Source organism: Bos grunniens, chromosome 1 (assembly GCF_055505025.1).
Source record: "Bos grunniens cultivar Pamir isolate PY7600 chromosome 1, Bosgru_T2T1.0, whole genome shotgun sequence".
Classification (NCBI taxonomy): Eukaryota; Metazoa; Chordata; class Mammalia; order Artiodactyla; family Bovidae; genus Bos; species Bos grunniens.
In genome coordinates, this window is record NC_141165.1 from 138,008,190 (window position 1) to 138,027,339 (window position 19,150).

Here is a 19,150-nt window from a genome sequence, read left to right on the forward strand (position 1 = left end):
GTTCTCAAATCCATACATGGCTACTGGGAAAACCATGGCCTTGACGATGGACCTTTATTGGCAAAGTAATGTCTCTGCTTTTTAGTATGCTGTCTAGGTTTGTCATAGCTTTTCTTCCAGGGAGCAAGCATCTTTTAATTTCATGGCTGCAGTTGCCACCTGCAGTGATTTTGGAGCCCAAGAAAATAGTCTGTAACTGTTTCCATTGTTTCCCCATCTATTTGCTATGAAGTGATGGGACCAGATGCCATGATCTTAGTTTTCTGAATGTTGAGCTTTAAGCCAACTTTTTCACTTTCCTCTTTCACTTTCATCAAGAGGCTCTTTAGTTCTTTTTCACTTTCTGCCATAAGGGTGGTATCATCTGCGTGTCTGAGGTTATTGATGTTTTTCCCAGCAATCTTGATTCCAGCTTGTGTTTCATTCAGCCCAGTGTTTCTCATAATGTACTATGCATGTAAGTTAAATAAGCAGGATGACAATATACAGCCTTGATGTACTCCTTTCCCAATTTGGAACCAGTCTGTTGTTCCATGTCCAGTTATAACTGTTGCTTTTTGACCTACATACAGGTTTCTCAAGAGGCAGGTCAGGTGGTCTGATATTCCCATCTCTTTAAGAATTTTCCACAGTTTATTGTGATCCACACAGTCAAAGGCTTTAGCATAGTCAATGAAGCATAAGTAGCTGTTTTTCTGGAATTCTCTATCCACATTTTTTTCTGCCTCTTATATTCTAGGTAAATACTCCATGTCTGTCCTTTGTTACAGCAGAAGAAATGTCCTTCCCTCGAATCTCATTTAAAATTGTCTTATCCCTTTTTTCTAGGTCTCATTGTTTCCTTCAGTCTCTGAGTGTTCTTTGTATGTAACCTCCCATTCCCCTTTCCTTCTGACTTTATAAACATGCTCTACATTTCTCACTTCAAAACAACCTTTCCTTGATGACATATCACAGTGCTATTTTTCTCCTACTCTTAAGAGCCACGTTCCTCAAAATAGCAGTCATTTCTGTCTCTGCTCACATACTCAACTTCTGTAGTTAGAAATATCCCTCCCCCACCTGCAGCCTTTAATTAAAAAAAAAAAATCAGATTTGGTCTAGGTCGCCAGTGAGGTTCTGATTGCCAGATCTAGTATATACAAGTCAGTGTCCTTTATTTACATAACAGATTTTGAGTTCTGTATCTAAGGTGCTGCTCAGTGTGAGGGATAAAAGATACCTTCCCAACACTACATGAGTTCATTTCCTAGTAGGAATGATGGGTTTTGGAAGACAACAGCAAGTTGTCATACTGGATACTGTTTATCGAAAGGATGATACTTAAGAGCTTTACATGCATTATTGTATTTAATCTCTATGTGGAAGTAAGCATTCTTCCTGCTAATGCTCACTTTATAGTAGAAAACATCAATACTTAAAAGACTAGAAACTTGCTCTCCCTAAGCATTTGGTAGGGCTTCCCAGATGGCACAGTGCTAAAGAATCCGCCTGCTGATGCAGGAGACCTGGGTTTGATCCCTGGTTCAGGAAGATGTCCTGGAGTAGGAAATGGCAACCTACTCTAGTATTCTTGCCTGGAACATCCCGTGGACAGAGGAGTCTGGTGGGCTACAGTCCATGGGGTCACGAAGAGTTGGACATGGCTGAGTGACTAAGTACGCACGCCTGCAAGCATTTGGTAACCTCGGTTTGAATTATAGCGCAGCTCGCACTTCAGAGCCCGTGTTACTTGTAGGCAGAACTGCTTGCACAATTTCGCTTGCTCATATTTCAGAAATGTCTGCACTTGCTGCGAGGTAAGCCCAGACAACTGTCACTGCCGGCATGGAGTTGTGCAGGGAGGGGAGGGGATGGGTGTTGGGGGAAGGCTTCCTGTTGGTTGCTTGCTTGATTGATGGTCTACACTTAGGACGTATTTAGATCTGAAAGAGATACTTTAGTTTAACACCCTTAATTTATGTTTGAGCCCCAGAGAAACAACATGTCCAAAGTGATAGAGCTTTTTTTTATGACAGACTTGACAACAGATCCTAGTCTGGTATATCTCATTTTAAAAACGGGTCAGCCCATACTCCTGAACTTTGTGCTACCGAAAATGATGTCTTGTTGGAAATCTAGTATAGGAAGGGAATAGCGAAAATCCCAAACCTTCTTCCACCACAGTGACTGAAAGGGGGTCTAATAATGTACTCACTGTATTATTTTGTAGTGATTTTTAAAAGGAAATCTCTTAATGTCCAGGGGTATTGACTCATAGACTTCTACTTGCAGGGTAAGTGTGGCTTGGGAGCCAGTCTACCTCGATTTGTATCTTGCGCACTTAGTAGCTTAGGTACCTCTTATTGTCTCTGTTTCGTCACTGCTTGAGATAATAGTAGTAACGCCCTCAGAGTTGTTATGAGATTTGAAGGAGTTAATGTGTATAAAATATTTTGAAAAGTGCCTGGCACATAATCTAACACCCATGGTGGCTCAGACAGTAAAGAATCTGCCTGCAGTGCAGGAGACCTGGGTTCAATCCCTGGGTCAGGAAGATCCCCTGGAGAAGGGAATGGCTACCCACTCCAGTATTCTTGCCTGGAAAATTCCATGGACAAAGGAGTTTGGTGGGCTACAGTCCATGGGGTTGCTAAGAGTGAGAAACGGCTGAGCGACTAACCCTGGCACTTAATAGGTACTCAGTCACTGCTCATTACTATTTATGGTTAAGGTGATGGTTTCCCTATTTCCATCTCAGTTTATTTTCTGGGCACTTGCTTTTTGATTACTCATTGAGGGTAGGGAGCTGAGAGTTGATTTTAAAAAAACAGCATAGAAAAGCAAATAAGTATACCTAATGTTGTTTCTCATTGTTATTAACTTCTCTGACTCTCAGTATTATTTTCTTAGCTCAACAGTACCTATTAACACCCTGTACTGAGTAACACATGGGAATGGGATCACAGAGAGTTGGACGTGACTGAATGACTAGCACACACACTAGGCAGCGAGGAGGGTGATTTCTACCTTCCAGTGTTTTTTTTCTCTTCCTGAGCAATGTTTAAAGGCCTAGTTGGAGTAGTTAACTACCCTTAATGCATAGTAAGTTTTTCTTTTTCTTTCCTAAAAAGAAACCCTTAGTATTTGGGTGACTTTTAACATGCTAATCCCAAAGCAGCTCCCTGGTGAGAAGGAAATTGGCAGTTTAGATTTAAGGTCAAGGAAAGGGTCTAAATAGCTTGGCAGTTGCATTTTTGCAATATTTAAAACAGGGTTTAAAGCATCCCAGTGAGTTGCTTGCTAACCCAGACATCTGATTTGTAGTATTTGTTAATCAGACATACACAACAAAATTATACTTGTCCCAATCAACTTCTTAAACATACCACTTCCTGATTTTCCCAGTTTATTTTTTAACATTGCCCTAATGAATCGTTTTTGAGTGTTTCTGTGTTTTTATGTAAGGTTCCTGAACTCCATATTCTGAACTAAGCAATACAACTGAATGTCTTCTCTATTTAAAATAGTAACCTTTATGACATTTTTGATATTTCTCACAAAAGTCAATATCAAATAAATTCTTTATAAAAATTGACACTAAGATCATACCCCTTTTCAAGCAACCAAAGAATTATGCCAGACCTTTGGAAAATGAAGTTAAATTACTCTTATTTTTATTCCTAGTTTCTCTTTTTTGTTTATGTCTTTGAAATGACTCCAGATATTTTGAGAAAACATGCATAAGTGTATAACATTTTTCTCATTTTGCTTCATGTTGTTCTGGAGGTAGTTGCAAGACAGACAAGCAACTTTTTCTTCATCCCTAGTTGTGATTTTAGTGAAGTGAAAGTCACTCAGTCATGTCCGACTCTTTGTGACCCCATGGACTATACAGTCCATGAAATTCTCTAGGCCAGAATACTGGAGTGGGTAGCCTTTCCCTTCTCTAGGGGATCTTCCCAACCTAGTGATGGAACCCAGGTCTCCTGCATTGCAGGTGGACCCTTTACTGGCTGAGCCACAAGGGTTGTGATTTTAGAATATTCACAAATTAAAGTTTTAATGTCATCTTTCTTTCATGTTAACATAAATTTACAGGCTTCCCAAGTGGCACGAGTGGTAAAGAACCCACCTGTCAATGCAGGAGATGTAAGAGATCCCTGGATGGGGCAGATCTCCTGCAGGAGGACATGGCAACCCTCTCCAGTATTCTTACCTGGAGAACTACGCGGACAGAGGAGCCTGGCAGGCTACAGTCCATGGGGTCGAAAAGAGTCAGACACGACTGAAGTGACTTACACGCAACATAACTATATAGTTGAATCCATGTTAAGTTCTTATCACATCAGCTAATATTTCTTGTGATGTGAATATTAAAGCAATAAGTATCAGTCTTTGCTCCTGTTAGCATACAATCAGGTTTGCTCAGCTCCCTCTGAGCTCCATGCATCCCCAGTGGCTTCGCTGTTCCTTTACTGTGCTAGATACACAGTCTGCCCATGGCCCTCCTTCCCATGACTTTCCCAGAAGGTTTCATGATCTTTTCTCCCATGAGCATTCCTCTTGCAAACAGCTCCTTCACCTTCACTCTGCCGAGAACTCCTGCTCTGTGCTTAAACTAAGCAGTTTCTTCTGAGGCAGGTCCAGGGTGTGTTGAATAAGGCTTGGAACGTGCCCTCCAGAGATGAAACCCTGGGACCCTGTTAAGCAACTGAAAGTGTGTGCTTAAGGGTGTGCGTGTATGCTCAGTTGTGTCCGAGCCTGCCAGGCCCCTCTGTCCATGGGATTTCCCAGGCAAGAATACTGGAGTGGGGAGTCACTTCCTCCTCCAAGCGATCTTCCCGACCCAGGGGTGGAACCTGCGCCTTGCGAGTGTCCTGGATTGGCAGATGGATTCTTTATACCCCTGAGCCTTCGAAGAAGCCCTCAGGTAAGGGTGGGAACTTGCTCCGTGCATGCAGTAGAGGAGCAGATTGTGTAATTGTGAGCGGGAGCGGGAAGCAATTAACACTGCCTGCGGGGATCTGGGGGGAGGAGGCCACTGGTGAGAGGTGTTGAATGGCTGCCAGGTGCTTTCAGTGGGAGAAGGTGGGCCTTGCAGACAAGGGAAATGTGTGCAAACACAGATGCTCCACGGTGTGTATGCACTTAATTCTGTCTTCGCCCTTCGGTGCTTCCTCTGGTATCTTTGATTTCCTTTGATGATTGGCCCCTGACCAGAATGCCTTCGCTGTTGTGATTCCATCTCTGATAGAAAAAGACCTTAACTTATTTTCACCAGCTTTCACTGGCTTTTAGCCACACCTTGTTAATTTTTCTTCACTACTTTGAAATGGAACACCTTTCATTCAGGTAGACTCTGTTTCCTTCCTCTTACACAAAGGAACTACATGCTTATGCCGTAGCTTTTCTTTTCCTTATTTTTAACCTGAGCACTAGAAATTTTGCTCCGCTAAAGGAAATCAGTGATAATCAAGAAGCTTTGGCTTCTAAGTCAAATGTGAACTATTCACCTAGGGTGTAGGGTAGGAAGTGTTACCAAGTCCAAGTTTGCTCTGCTCGCTGCACAACAGGCCAATGAATCGAAGACAGGAGGAGTTGAGGCAAAGAAGAGACTTTATTCAGGGAGCTGGCTGACAGAGGATGGCAGGCTAGTGCCTCAAAATAACCATTTTATCGGGGTGTGGATACCAGGTTCTTTTGTAGATCAGAGATGGGGGTAGGTGAGGAAGCAAAGTAAAAATACCATTAATCTTGGAAACATCTCCTAGAATAGTAAGCCTCAGGCAAGGGATGTGTTAATTTATTCCTTCCTGCCATGCACAGGTGGACAGGGTTCTGAACAAAGGCACTCTAGTTTAACAGGCAGGCGAAGGGCCAAGAGTCTCAGGGGCAGGCCTTTCTGTTTGGTTATAATAACAAAAGCAAGTTAAAGAAACAGTTCCAACATGGAGTCAGTATTGGCTTCTTCTCTGCAAAAGAGCGCTTCCCAAGTGTCACTAGTGGTAAAGAACCACTTGCCAGTGCAGGAGTCATAAGAGACGTGGGTTTGATTCCTGGGTCTGGAAGATCCCCTGGAGGAGGGCATGGCAACCCACTCTAGTATTCTTGCCTGGACAGAAGAGCCTGGGGGGCTATGGGCCTTCTGGTCCCCACCTGGTGGGCAGCCCACCAGGCTCCGCCATCCCCGGGGTTCCCCAGGCAGGAACACCGGAGTGGGTACAGTAAAGAAGCAGCCTCAGTAAAACAGGGTAAGTGCTCGTGATGGAGGCCTTATCCAGTCAGTCAGTCAACCGATAAGGCCTCCATCACGAGCACTTATCCTGTTTTACTGAGGCTGCTTCTTTACTGTGTGTCTTTCTGAGGCAGTGCGTGCTTGCTTAGGAGCTTTGGGCATGTATGAATCTGCATTGGCTTGTCAGTTGTTGGACTGCTGTTATTGGATTCAGTCTCTTGTTTAGTTGCTCAGTCATGTTTGACTTTGGGATCACAAGGATCACAAGGTCCTTCTCTGTCCATGGAATTCTCCAGGCAAGAAGACTGTAGGTTGCCATTCCCTTTTCCAGGGGATCTTCCCAACCCAGAGATCGAACCCGTGTCACCTGCATCGCAGGCAGATTCTTTATCACTGAATCACCAGGGGGCCCCTTAATTGGGCACAAAGAATGCTTTCTGGGGAAGGGCCTGGCCTGAGACCAAACTAACATAATTGCCCTAAAAGGTGGGCTTGATCAGGGAAGGCAGTGTCATAAAGTGTGTGGGTGCTCAGTGCTGAGGTACACACGGAGAGTGGGGGTACTGAGCAGCTAAAGGTGGGGAGGTGCCTGGTCATAAAGGGTGCTGAGGAGAATAAAGGCATCTGAGCTAGTGTGGACCCACAGAGGTTTTCAGACCAGGCAGTGATACAGTTGAAAAAGCAATGTGTAGTGAACACTGGGTGAAGTATGGAGATGGTTAGAATGAAGTAGAGTGGGTGCAGGGAAGACCTCAGGCTTAGCCTATGGGAGAGATAATAGAGGCCTGAACGTGTTACGGAATCTGAGCTCAGCCTGCTCACTGCACGGCAGGAATTCGGAATTTGGAGATTAGAAAAAGCAAGCAGAAAACTGGGAGATGTTATTTCAGTCACTGCCAAAAAGAGACATGACTCAGCTAGTTTATTTACATAATCCAGTACTGAGCTCTTACTAACAAGACTCTGCAAACACTTTGGGTTGATCATGTGCTACCTATTTCATCACATTCTGAATATAAGGTTGTATTTCATCACACTCTGAATATAAGGTTGAGTAAAATTGTTAAGAAGGTTTGTTACGTGATTTAGTTTAGAGATCATGTTTGAACTTGAAAGTAGTTTACGAGTTAAATTATCCCTCATGTGCTGCATACATAGAATTGGGCAGTATTAAGAATATCCAGAGACGCTACATGAGACCAAGTGTCTGCCTTTGTCTTCTACAGTTTGTGACTGATGCATGCATCAATATTGAAAAACATGCCTGCATGCCGAGAGGCCCCTTCAGAGTTGCTAGGAAACCCAATAACTGTTTTGTACCATCCTGAGATTTTAATTCCTTTCTAGTGTAACACAATGAAGAGTAGTTGAATGTTTTAAACATTTTTGGAAAAAGAAGTACTGCAGGTCTGTAAGAGTCTGTTTAAAATTTCTTATAGCAGTATACATATTAAGGAAATCTCATTATGAAACTCATCCTTCTTAAAATCTCTGTTGTGAAAAATAACTGCTAACAATTTGTCTATCCAGATCACTTTTATATACATGTAACTGTTTTCTAAGATACTCTTTGAAAGAGAAGTAATTTTATGTATCAAACAGGAAAGAGTGGATGATACTATCATGAGAACAAAGTTACATTTCATTCTAATGATGGTAGTGTCAGTGCTGAGAACATGAATTAGGAGGATTGCAAGTTTTACTCAGTTTAGATGTCTCAGCGATGCCTCTTAACTTTTCCATTTGATTTTTATAAAATAAAAACTTGAAGCACAGAGTAACTAGGTTTTAATTATTTTTTGTATAGCAAATTTCATTCTTAGATATTTTGCCTCCATAATTTTGAGCTGTCTTGATTTATTTGAAATGGACTTCTCTATCTTATATCATTTCTATGGTATTCATTCCCAGGCCAATTAGATGCAGGCAACAGTTACAGGAGCTGTAGATAGGAGATCTTCAAATAGGACCTGCTGACAAATTAATGCTCTTTTTCAACATTCCTAAAATTGATCAAACTTACAATCCAGCCACCATTTATTTTCTACTAATATGCAAGGAACCCAGCAAGAGATAAATGCCACAATTTCCCCAAACCCTGATGGAGCTAATGGTGAATCAGGGTATACATTTTAAAATTTTTCTTAAACATACAAGGTGGTATGGGAAGATAAGCTCACTGATGTCTGGAAGATGAGGCAAAAACCATGGAGCCTGAGTCAATTTCACAGTAAAGTTTATAAAAGGGAAAATAAAAAAATAGTATACACTGAGTGCCAAATGAGTGATAATACAGATAGCAGAAAGTAAAGTACTGTGAGCATTCCAGAAAGGCAGAAAGAAAAATCATTGTAGGCTGAAAAGATAGCAGAATGCCTTAAGTGAATGAAGCAGGACTGGAACTGAGTTATTAGAGATGATAGAAAGTATTCACTCAGAGAATTGAATATTAATCAGGAGAATTAGCTGTAATTATACACATAAGTCGGAGAAGGCAATGGCACCCCACTTCAGTACTCTTGCTTGGAAAATCCCATGGATGGAGGAGCCTGATGGGCTGCAGTCCATGGGGTCGCTATGAGTCTGACACGACTGATCGACTTCACTTTCACTTTTCACTTTCATGCATTGGAGAAGGAAATGGCAACCCACTCCAGTGTTCTTGCCTGGAGAATCCCAGGGATGGCGGAGCCTCGTGGGCTGCCGTCTGTGGGGTCGCACAGAGTCGGACACAACTGAAGCGACTTAGCACCAGCAGCAGCATACACATAAGTATCAAATCATACCATCTAAACTAGAAATGTGTACATGAAATGGAGATTGGGGTAGTATGGACTTTGGGGGATGGTAAGTAGTTCATTTGGGCTGAATCAGAGATTTTGGATGGCGTATCATTAATATTTGCTGTTTAACAAACCAACCCAAACTTGAGAGGCTCTAAAACAACAATCATGTGTTAGTTCACGATCCTATCCGGGCTCAGTCCTGGGGCTGCAGGTGGCTGTTGTGGGGCTGGGCCTGTGTTCCAGGGTGACTGTGTGTTGGGCACTGGTAGCTGCTGTGCTCACACCTCAGCTCTCTCCTGTCATGCACATGGTGGCAGGTGGCAGGGGTCCTAGTGGGCCAGAGTGGAGGCAGCAACACCTCCTGAAGCCTGGCCACGGGAGGCTCAGCAGGACTCAGGCCACAGGCTATTGGCCAAAGCAAGGCCAGCCTCTCGTTTAGGGGAAGTTGTGCAGAGAGTCTGTGTCCAGTGTTTATTGTTGTTTTTTTAAATTAGTTTTGGCTGTGCTGGATCTCTGTTGCTTCGTGGTATTTTTCTAGTTGCAGCAAGCAGGGGGCGCTGCTCTCTAGTTGCGGTACACTGGCTCTTGCGGTGGTTTCTCCTGTGGCGGAGCACAGGTTCTGGGGCACCTGAGCTCAGCAGTTGTGGCTCCAAGGCTCCAGAGCACAGGCTCAGCAGCTATGGCACACAGGCTTAGTTGCCCTGCAGCATGTGGGATCTTCCCAGACCAAGGATCAAGCACGCGTCTCCTGCACTGGCAGGCAGATTTTTTACCCCTGAGCTACCAGGGAAACCATGTGTCCAGTTTTAATTAGCTGTTTGATAAGTGCACTTAAATGTGATAAAAGCTTAGGATGGTGCATGAACATAAACGGTCTTGAATGTAACTTCTCTTTCATTCTTAAATCTATTGGTTTCAGCCTTACTAACATTTTATTACAGCTGATAATCCATGTGTATTAAGCCTCTTGTAAGGGCTAATAGGAAGGATCATATAATGGCCGATAATACAATTCTTCATTTTGGCTTGTTCTGTTGGAATGTATCATTGGAAAACCAGCAATGAAATCATTATGGAGAATTAGGACTGGATTTACTTTTAATTTTGCTCTGTGTTTATTTTTACATTGTTAACGGGGAGAGGCGGGTAGAGGGGAGAGAGGCAAGCCCCATGTATCATCATCTTAGCACTTGGAGCCCCTTCCGGGTCATCTTTCAGCCCTGAAAGTCAGGGTCGGATGATGCAGAGGTCAAAGTGGTAGAGCTGCTAAACAGAAACCAGTGTGTGCATTTGAAACTTCAGATCTGCATTCATTACACATTTGACTTTACACATAACAAAATGTTGGGTTATCACAAGGAAAACATACAGTGACAGGCTGGTGCTGAGCAAACTTTTATAGTGTAAATAGTAAGAAAAAAATTAAGTTTTGTGTAATAGTTCATTTACAGACTGAATTTACATTTTATGTTAAATCGTTGGCTGTTCAAACTGCAGTCTTACTATAAGGCATAAGTAGTGAACAGACCTATTTTTATGTGTGTAATTAAACTGGATTTTTTTTCCCTTATAGGTAAGAAAGAGCATCATTATATTCATAGTTTGTTCCATCTTTTATGCATGTAATGGATACTAGTTTTGTTACAGTAAGTCATTAACCATAAGGAGGAGACATTTTTTTCAATTCTTATGGGATTGTACTGAGTTTAAGCCATCTCACAAAATCAGTCAGAAGAAACTATGTTGGAATTTTTGTTTGGAGCTCTGGACATCTATTTTTGCTTTTAGAGAGTTTTAAAATATTGGTATTCAGCATTAATTCTCTTAGTAATCTAAGTGGAAGTTTCATAGGATACAAATTTGAAAATAAGTTACAGAATTTTAAGATGTCTTCTTAAAATTATATAATAACTTTGACTTTTTCAGAAGGGAAATAGGAAGAGATAAAGTAAGAAATGTCTTATAGATAATATTGAGGTCAACATTTTGATATGTTTAAAACTATATAAATTGACACTGTTTCTTCGCCTTTTGAATTGTCATCAAAATTTATTGCTTAGAAATATGTTTAAGCATTCAGTAAAAGTCACAAAGTCAAATTTAATAAAAATTTTTATGTTGTGTCCAGAAGCCTGGACACAAAATGTGTCAGAATTCATCAGTCAGCATGTGCCCAGTGATGGGAATTCCAAGTGTGTTTCTGACACCATGGCAAGCATGAATTAATGTGGCCTTGAATTAGACTGATGTGACGGACCTTTCAGAGACTCTAGCCAGGTTCAGTTTTAAACACCTGCCTGGATAATAAAAATCCTGTTAGGTTCTTCTAACTCATGTGAGAATGCTGTTATTCCAAATAATATTGGGAAGTTTCCAGTGCTCCGAAACGAAATTGTATTGAATAGGATGTGTATTAGTATTTCTATTTCTACAGAGGCGCACACACACAACCTGGGACCACTGAGTTGGAGTTTCATTACTCTGGTCCCCAGTAAAGTCCTGTTTCCCCCACCCCCTGTGGTGCCTCTGAACTGTCGAGGTGTCCTGAGGGTGCTGCCAGCCTGGGAGCAGATGCTCAGTCCATTTGTGTTTCATTTTCTAGATTTCACCAGAGGGTTGAGTATCACTACTCCTGAACAGATGATTGAAAAGGCCAAAGGGGAAACTGCTTATTTGCCATGCAAATTTACCCTGGGTCCGGAAGACCAGGGGCCTCTGGACATCGAGTGGCTGCTGTCACCAGCTGATAATCAGAAGGTGGATCAAGTGGTAAGTGCTGCTCACTCGGCAGATGTCGGGGAGCCTGTGTTTGGTGTCTGTCACTGTGTTGATACCACAGGTGGGGGGGACACGGGGAGCTGTGAAGAAAGCCTGAGACTTCCTCGGCTTGCAGTGTAGGGGAGAAAGGCAGATGCTTGGAAAGTAAGCACCCTGATGTAATGGAGTGAAATGGATAAGTGACCTCAGATTTCAGAGGAAGGAGAGGTCACCAGACTTCTTACAGAGGGCTGCAAGGAAGAAGGGGAGCTTGAGCATATTCTGATAATCTGGCCTTGGAAGTGTGTGTGGCCCGGGGCATGGGAGGCATGTAGGGAGCAGGCATGTTAGTCTGCAGGGAAGTGCGTGACATGTCAGGGGGCGCCGGGGTAAACTGGACATTGTGAAAGGTTAGAATAGAATTTCCAAGTTTCACACAAGGATTCCATCACCAGTATAAGGGTCAAGTCTAACAGAGGAGTGAAGGTACATATTATTACAGTCTATTTCCCATATTTTTGCAAGTTAAATATCCTGTGTGTTGAATGCCTTAAAAAACAAAATAGCAGTTGGCCCTCCAGATCTGTGAGTTCTGCATTGGTGGATTAAACCAATCATGGATTGAAAACATTCAGGAAAAAAAAAAAATTCCAGAATATTCCAGACAGCAAAACTTGAACTTCCCACATGCCAGCAACAATTAACATAGCACTTACATTGTATTAAGTATTCTAGATAAAGGTAATCTGGATAAAGTATATGGGATAATGGATAAGTGACCTCAGATTTCAGAGGAAGGAAAGGTCACCAGACTTAGAGAAGGCTGCAAGGAAGAAGAGGAGCTTGGGAATGTTCTGAAAATCTGGCCTTGGAAGTGTGTGTGGCCCGGGGGCATGGGAGACGTGTACGGAGCAGGCATGTTAGTCCACAGGGATGTGCGTGACATGTCAGGGATGCCATCATAGGTCATCTAGATAAAAATATGGGAGGATGCACATGCTTTACCATCTCATAAGTACGTCAGACTTCCCTGGTGGCTCAGTGGTAAAGAACCCACTTGCTAATAATGCAGGAGACACAGGTTCGATTCCTGGTTCAGGAAGATCCCCTGGAGAAATGGCAACACCTGCTCCAGTATTCTTGCCTGGGAAATCCCGTGGACAGAGGAGCCTGGTGGGTCACAGAAGGGTTGAATACGACTTTAGTGACTAAACAACAATATATGTATGCCATCTTACTTGAGGGAGCTGAGTATCTGTGGATTTTGGCATCTGAGGAAGGGAAGGGGAAAAGGGAGGAGGTCCTAGAACCAACCCCCCACCCTATGGTTACCTAGGGATGACTGTATTGTTACAGAATTTTTTCTAGTTACACCTTAACAGGGACCTAATGTAGAAAACCCCATTACTCTGTGACCCATAATCAGAGGCATTTTTATAAAGGTGATCAAGGAATTAAAAAAATAATTAAGGCACGCTTGGTCAGCGAAGGCAGGATACAAGTGGAGGGGTTTTTATAAGCTGTTCTCTTGTATGCTATTCTGTAAGACAAGCTCAAGACTTCCTGTTAGTCACCAGTTTCCATTAACCCTGTGGGGCGCAATTTCAGCCCAGTCTGCAAATAATGTATCACACTTTGCCTTTTAATGGTACCATAATATTTCACTTCATTTAGAATGCTTCATATCAGCTTTGTCTGACATACTTAAAAATACGACAGTGTTAACAAATACTATTAAACCAGGGAGAGAAAAAGAAGTTCAAATATTTGGAGTAATGTACTATATATATATATATATATATATATATATATATATATATATATTTGGAAGAGAAATTTTTACATGTTGTCCATATTCAAAAAGGGGGTTATCCAGGCAGTCTGTGGCTGAATCAGTGCAGTTAGGTAATTAACTGTTTTTGGCAAATACAAGTAGTGTGCCCATGATGTTTTCGTGAAGGAAAAAATTAAGGTGCTTTCCTGAGTTGTAAATGACTGGGGCCACTCCCTCCAAGGATATATCTCTACCCTGATTCTGGTATGAGAACTTCCTTCTCTCCCTGAAGGAAAAGAAATTGAGCCTGACTCCTCCTGTCTACTCAGCCCAGATACCCTGTCCCCCTCCCATCTTGCTTTTCATTCCTCCCCTCTTTCCATGACAGTGCCGACACCCTGAACTCAGGCTTCTGCCTGAGCGCCTGCACGCCCCTCATTCCTTTGCCAGTGAAGTGCCCACCTCCTTTAGAATCTAGGACTCTGGTTCCATGGTTAAGATGTGAGAATGGAGAGCACAGATCCTGGCTTAAGGCTCAGGGGTGAAGCCCTGTGACACGGCGCCTCTCGAGACCAAAAAGGCCAGTGTGTCCTGCAGCCTCATGTTTCCATTCAGGGAAGGAGAATCCAAGGACTTCTGTGCTAAGTGGGAGGCCCAGCCTCACTGTCCACAGGACCTGAGAGACAGATGTGATAGTGGGTGCTGGGCTGAAGTGTCCATTTCTGGTTAAGACACCAGCCTGTAACCTAAAGCACAGTAAATAAGTCCAAAAGAAAGAAGGGTTAGGGAGAGATTGATGCATAGGAGGATGTGCGCACAGAATTACAGCTGTATTATAACGCTCGCTAAATCCTTCTTTTAAGCTAGCAGGCAGTGTGATGGGGGCCTGGGCTGGAGAAATTTCCTTCCTCATTGCCTGTGTGATCTCTTTAATCAGCAGTTATGATGTACTCACGCACTTACCGTGTGCTGGGCTTTATATGCTTTATAAACCCTGGACAGGGTTTTATATACTTTAATTATATATACCTACTTAAGTTTTAAAACAACACCCCAGAATGAAGATCATTATACATTCGAGGAGGAGGAAAAGGAGGCCCAGGAATTTGAAGGAGCATGCCCAGGGTCACATAGCTGGCAACAGACACAGTGAGGGTTTTGAGCCCAGATCTCTCCTGACTACTCCTCCCACCCCCCACCCTGATCCCGTCTGGATTATCTTTTGCAGTATCATGTACTGCCTCCCATATTTCATAAGCCTCTGTTTCCTCATATGTAAACTAAGAACAGGTACACCTGCTTTTCAGGGTTGTGATAAGAATTTTCTGAAAATACTGTATGCTTTAGTGTTTTCTGAGTCTACAAGTCATACAGAAATGTTCATGCAGGCAGCCTGCAATGCCAGACTGGATGGATCTGGTTTGCATCGCAGCCGTATGATTGAGAGAGTTTGTCTGTGACAGCCACTGCCTTCCGCAGGGTTAAAAGGTTAAATATGGATCGTGCCTCCATCCCCATTGGGCTGTAAAGAGGAATCAAAGTTGCCTGGTACATGTTACTTCCCCATTTCTTAGCTACTGTTCATAAAATTTTTTTCATGAGAACATGACCAAGTTAGTTTACAAAAATGACTGACTGTGAAGACACATTTGTCAGGCCCTCTTTGAAAGCCTGGGCTTCCAGATGGCTCAGTGGTAAAGAATCCGCCTGCCAATGCAGGAGACTCCAGTTCGATCCCTGGTTCAGGAAGATCCCCTGGGGAAGGAAATGGCAATCCGCTCCAGTATTCTTGACTGAGAAATCCCACGGACAGAGGATGCTGGCAGTCTACGGTTCATGGGTTTGCAAAGAGTCGGACACAACTTAAGGACTGATGACTAGGGCCTCCTAGAAAGGCATGTGTGTGTGTGAAAATGAGGGGTTCAAAGTATCATGGGTTGCACTTCCTGGCTTTTCACAACAGGAGAGTCCATTGGTTAATACAGAGGAAGATACACTTAAGGAGTTCTCAGTACTGCTGTTGAAGCTGTTGACAGTTGGATGTGGGCAGAGATGGAGCAAATAAAGTGATGGCTTGTGTTTACGGAGCAAGTCAGCTGTGGACCCTTCAACCGCTTTTATTTACTTAGCAAGCTGATATTGGGTGCTTCCTCAGTGCTGACTCTTAATATGTATCCAGAAGATCTTCAGTGAATTAGGAGCAGGGTCAACATGGTAGAGGAGGTCATGAAAGAAAACCCAAGTCTGTGCTCTGGAGAAATTCCTACACATAATGCCAGTTCTGATCTTACTGAACATACGAGCTAAATGGTCTGCAGGATGTATGCTATAGTTTTCTGATTATTATTTAAGTTTGGTACTATTGCTCTTTGGCCCTTGGGTCTCAGATGGCCAGAATGAAGGACTTCATGAGTGAATAAAACGTAGGAAGTATTTAAATTAATTTTCAGTTCAGTCACTCAGTTGTGTCCGACTCTTTGCGACCCCATGAATCGCAGCACGCTAGGCCTCCCTGTCCAACACCAACTCCCAGAGTTCACTCAAACTCATGTCTGTTGAGTCGGTGATGCCATCCAGCCATCTCATCCTCTGTCATCCCCTTCTCCTCCTGCCCCCAATCCCTCCCAGCATCAGAGTCTTTCCAGTGAGTCAACTCTTCTCATGAGGTGGCCAAAGTACTGGAGTTTCAGCTTCAGCATCAGTCCTTCCAGTGAACACCCAGGACTGATCTCCTTTAGGATGGACTGGTTGGATCTCCCTGCAGTCCAAGGGACTCTCAAGAGTCTTCTCCAACACCACAGTTCAAAAGTATCGATTCTTCGGCGCTCAGCTTTCTTCACAGTCCAACTCTCACATCCATACGTGACTACTGGAAAAACCATAGCCTTGACTAGACGGACTTTTGTTGGCAAAGTAATGTCTCTGCTTTTGAATATGCTATCTAGGTTGGTCATAACTTTTCTTCCAAGGAGTAAGCGTCTTTTAATTTCATGGCTGCACTGACCATCTGCAGTGATTTTGGAGCCCCCAAAAATAAAGTCTGACACTGTTTCCACTGTTTCCCCATCTATTTCCCATGAAGTGATGGGATCAGATACTATGATCTTTGTTTTCTGAATGTTGAGCTTTAAGCCAACTTTTTCACTCTACTCTTTCACTTTCATCAAGAGGCTTTTAGTTCCTCTTCACTTTCTGCCATAAGGGTGGTATCATCTGGATATCTGAGGTTATTGATATTTCTCCTGGCAATCTTGATTCCAGCTTGTGCTTCTTCCAGCCCAGCGTTTCTCATGATGTACTCTGCAAATAAGTTAAATAAGCAGGGTGACAATATACAGCCTTGACATACTCCTTTTCCTATTTGGAACCAGTCTGTTGTTCCATGTCCAGCTCTAACTGTTGCTTCCTGACCTGCATATAGGTTTCTCAACAGGCAGGTCAGGTGGTCTGGTATTCCCATCTCTTTCAGAATTTTCCACAGTTTATTGTGATCTACACAGTCAAAGGCTTTGGCATAGTCAATAAATTAATTTTAGTGATAGTTAAAAATGAATCAAAGCCTACAGCAGTGGTTCAGAAAACTCAGTGAGGTTAGGAAGGGTCTTTGCTTTTAGTCACTGAAGATTAATTGGAAGGTCCTGTTAACCAGGCTGGGCAGACACATCTTAACAGGTTTATGATTTTATATGTTATAGCCTGGAACCTTCAAGTGCCCCCAGCTTAGTATATTAAGATAAAAAAATGTCTTTGTCGTTGTTACTGTTCTGAAGTTCCACAGGTAAATGATCATAAGCCCTCTTTGGGGAGTAGTGATGGTGGTTGATAACCTGATTTTATACAGTTGATTGGCATACTTCTTTCTCTGAGGCAGCTGAAAAACAGTGTATAAGAATTCACAAATCCACGCACTTGTGGGTCTCACCGAATGGCTCGCATAGAGGGCTGTATTATTTAATCATGTCGGGTCTTGGTTTCCCTATCTGTAATGACCACGAGTGACCATACTTAAGGATCATATTGGCCTCTTTCCGTTTTCTTGAGAGCTCGTTTGGAGATTCTAGTAGGGGAGCACAGGTACTCTTTATACCCTTGACTGAAGACCGATCCTTCTCTATCGGGGATGGTCTTCATCTCCCACCGAATGTGCAGCTTCAGGAGGGGCGCTCCTGGAGTGGTGAGGGAGGGAGGGGCTAATCTAGCCAGCCAGATCAGCTGAATCAGCCCCGCCTATCAGTGGGCTGACAGATGTCGCAAACAGATCGCCCTCACATTCTCCTTCCGTTTTCTTAACCTGTGGTTTGAATAATTGTAGATTCCTCAGGATATTGTGTTCTTGTTTTTTTTTGTTGGATCCCTACAGTACTGTGTTGTATCTAGAACTCCTTTAACAAGACAGGGAGTTCACTTGCTTGCTTGTTTTCTCATTTTCTTATTTTGTCTTTCTTTCAGATTATTTTATATTCCGGAGACAAAATTTATGATGACTACTATCAAGACCTGAAAGGACGAGTACATTTTACAAGTAATGATCTCAAATCTGGTGATGCTTCAATAAATGTGACAAATTTACAGCTGTCAGATATTGGCACATATCAGTGCAAAGTGAAAAAAGCTCCTGGTGTTGGAAATAAGAAGATTCAGCTGACAGTTCTTGGTAAGTTATTTGTATCAGTGTTACTTATTAACAGGGTGAGGGATCACAGTACTGTAGTAGCAGCATTTACGTGAGACAGAACTTAGAATTCTAGGGTAGTACGTTTAAATATTTGACACACTGTCCTCAAATAGCATAAAGCTGGCAATTTTTTTTCTTATATAGAAAAAATAAGTGAACAGCTTCTTCGTGAAGTTCATGAAAGCATTTGAAAGTAAATGAAGGAGTTCTGTGATATGGGAGATGAACTGTAAGGCAGGGGTAGGGGATCCAGACTTTTTGCCTTGTTCTCAGGTTTGCCCTGGGAATTAAATAGAACCTCTTCATTGCCTGGGCCTCAGCCTACATATTTGAAGCATAAAAATGATAATCATTAAATCTCTATGCAGTCTCATTCAGCTCAAAATTGTGACGTGTGCTTTAAGCTTTATCAAACTGCATATCCCAAGGAATAAATGAGATTTCTATGATGAATAATTGGAGTATTTAGAGTAGAGGAGATGGAATATGGTAGCTGGAATATTGAATTGGGGTAAGGCCATTAGACCCCAGACAGTCCTTTAACTTCTCTGAGCATCATGGGATGCTTTTTTTTTTCATCCTTAAAAGTAAGGAGGTTAGACAGATGGCCACTAGGATGTAGCTCTCCAGGACAGTTAAGAAGAAGAATAAGTATAAGCTGCTTTGTGAACATCATAGACTGAAAAGTTTATTATCCTTCTCTAGATTTTGTGGTCATGCACAAGCACCCTTAAGCCCTGCAAACTGAGAAACTCTGAAAGGTACTGCTCAGAAATATACTTCTCAAATCTTGCTGTGGTAGCTTTGCCCAAAAGTACAATGCATTGCCATGTAGAGAATCTCAACAGTCTGGCACTATTATATGACAGTAAATTCCCGTGTGACCTAAAGTGTCAGGTTTGGGGGATACTTGGGGACCCACTTTACATAGGAAATGCTAA

General features: G+C 42.6%; 1 protein-coding gene and 1 long non-coding RNA gene across 4 annotated transcripts in view; one reads left to right on the top strand and one right to left on the bottom strand.

The window, feature by feature from the left end:
• LOC147380240 (uncharacterized) overlaps positions 1–19,150 on the bottom strand; it is a 679,399-nt gene that overhangs the window by 465,833 nt on the left and 194,416 nt on the right. The gene's annotated exons all lie outside the window — the stretch shown is intronic.
• The window catches only part of CXADR (CXADR cell adhesion molecule), a 65,089-nt gene that overhangs the window by 12,640 nt on the left and 33,299 nt on the right, over positions 1–19,150 (top strand). For all 3 annotated transcript variants that reach the window (XM_086322028.1, XM_086322035.1, XM_086322022.1), the window contains exons 2-3: positions 11,606–11,772; positions 17,984–18,188. In XM_086322028.1, the coding sequence (XP_086178154.1) occupies positions 11,606–11,772; positions 17,984–18,188 (372 nt within the window). The remainder of the gene's footprint in view (positions 1–11,605; positions 11,773–17,983; positions 18,189–19,150) is intronic.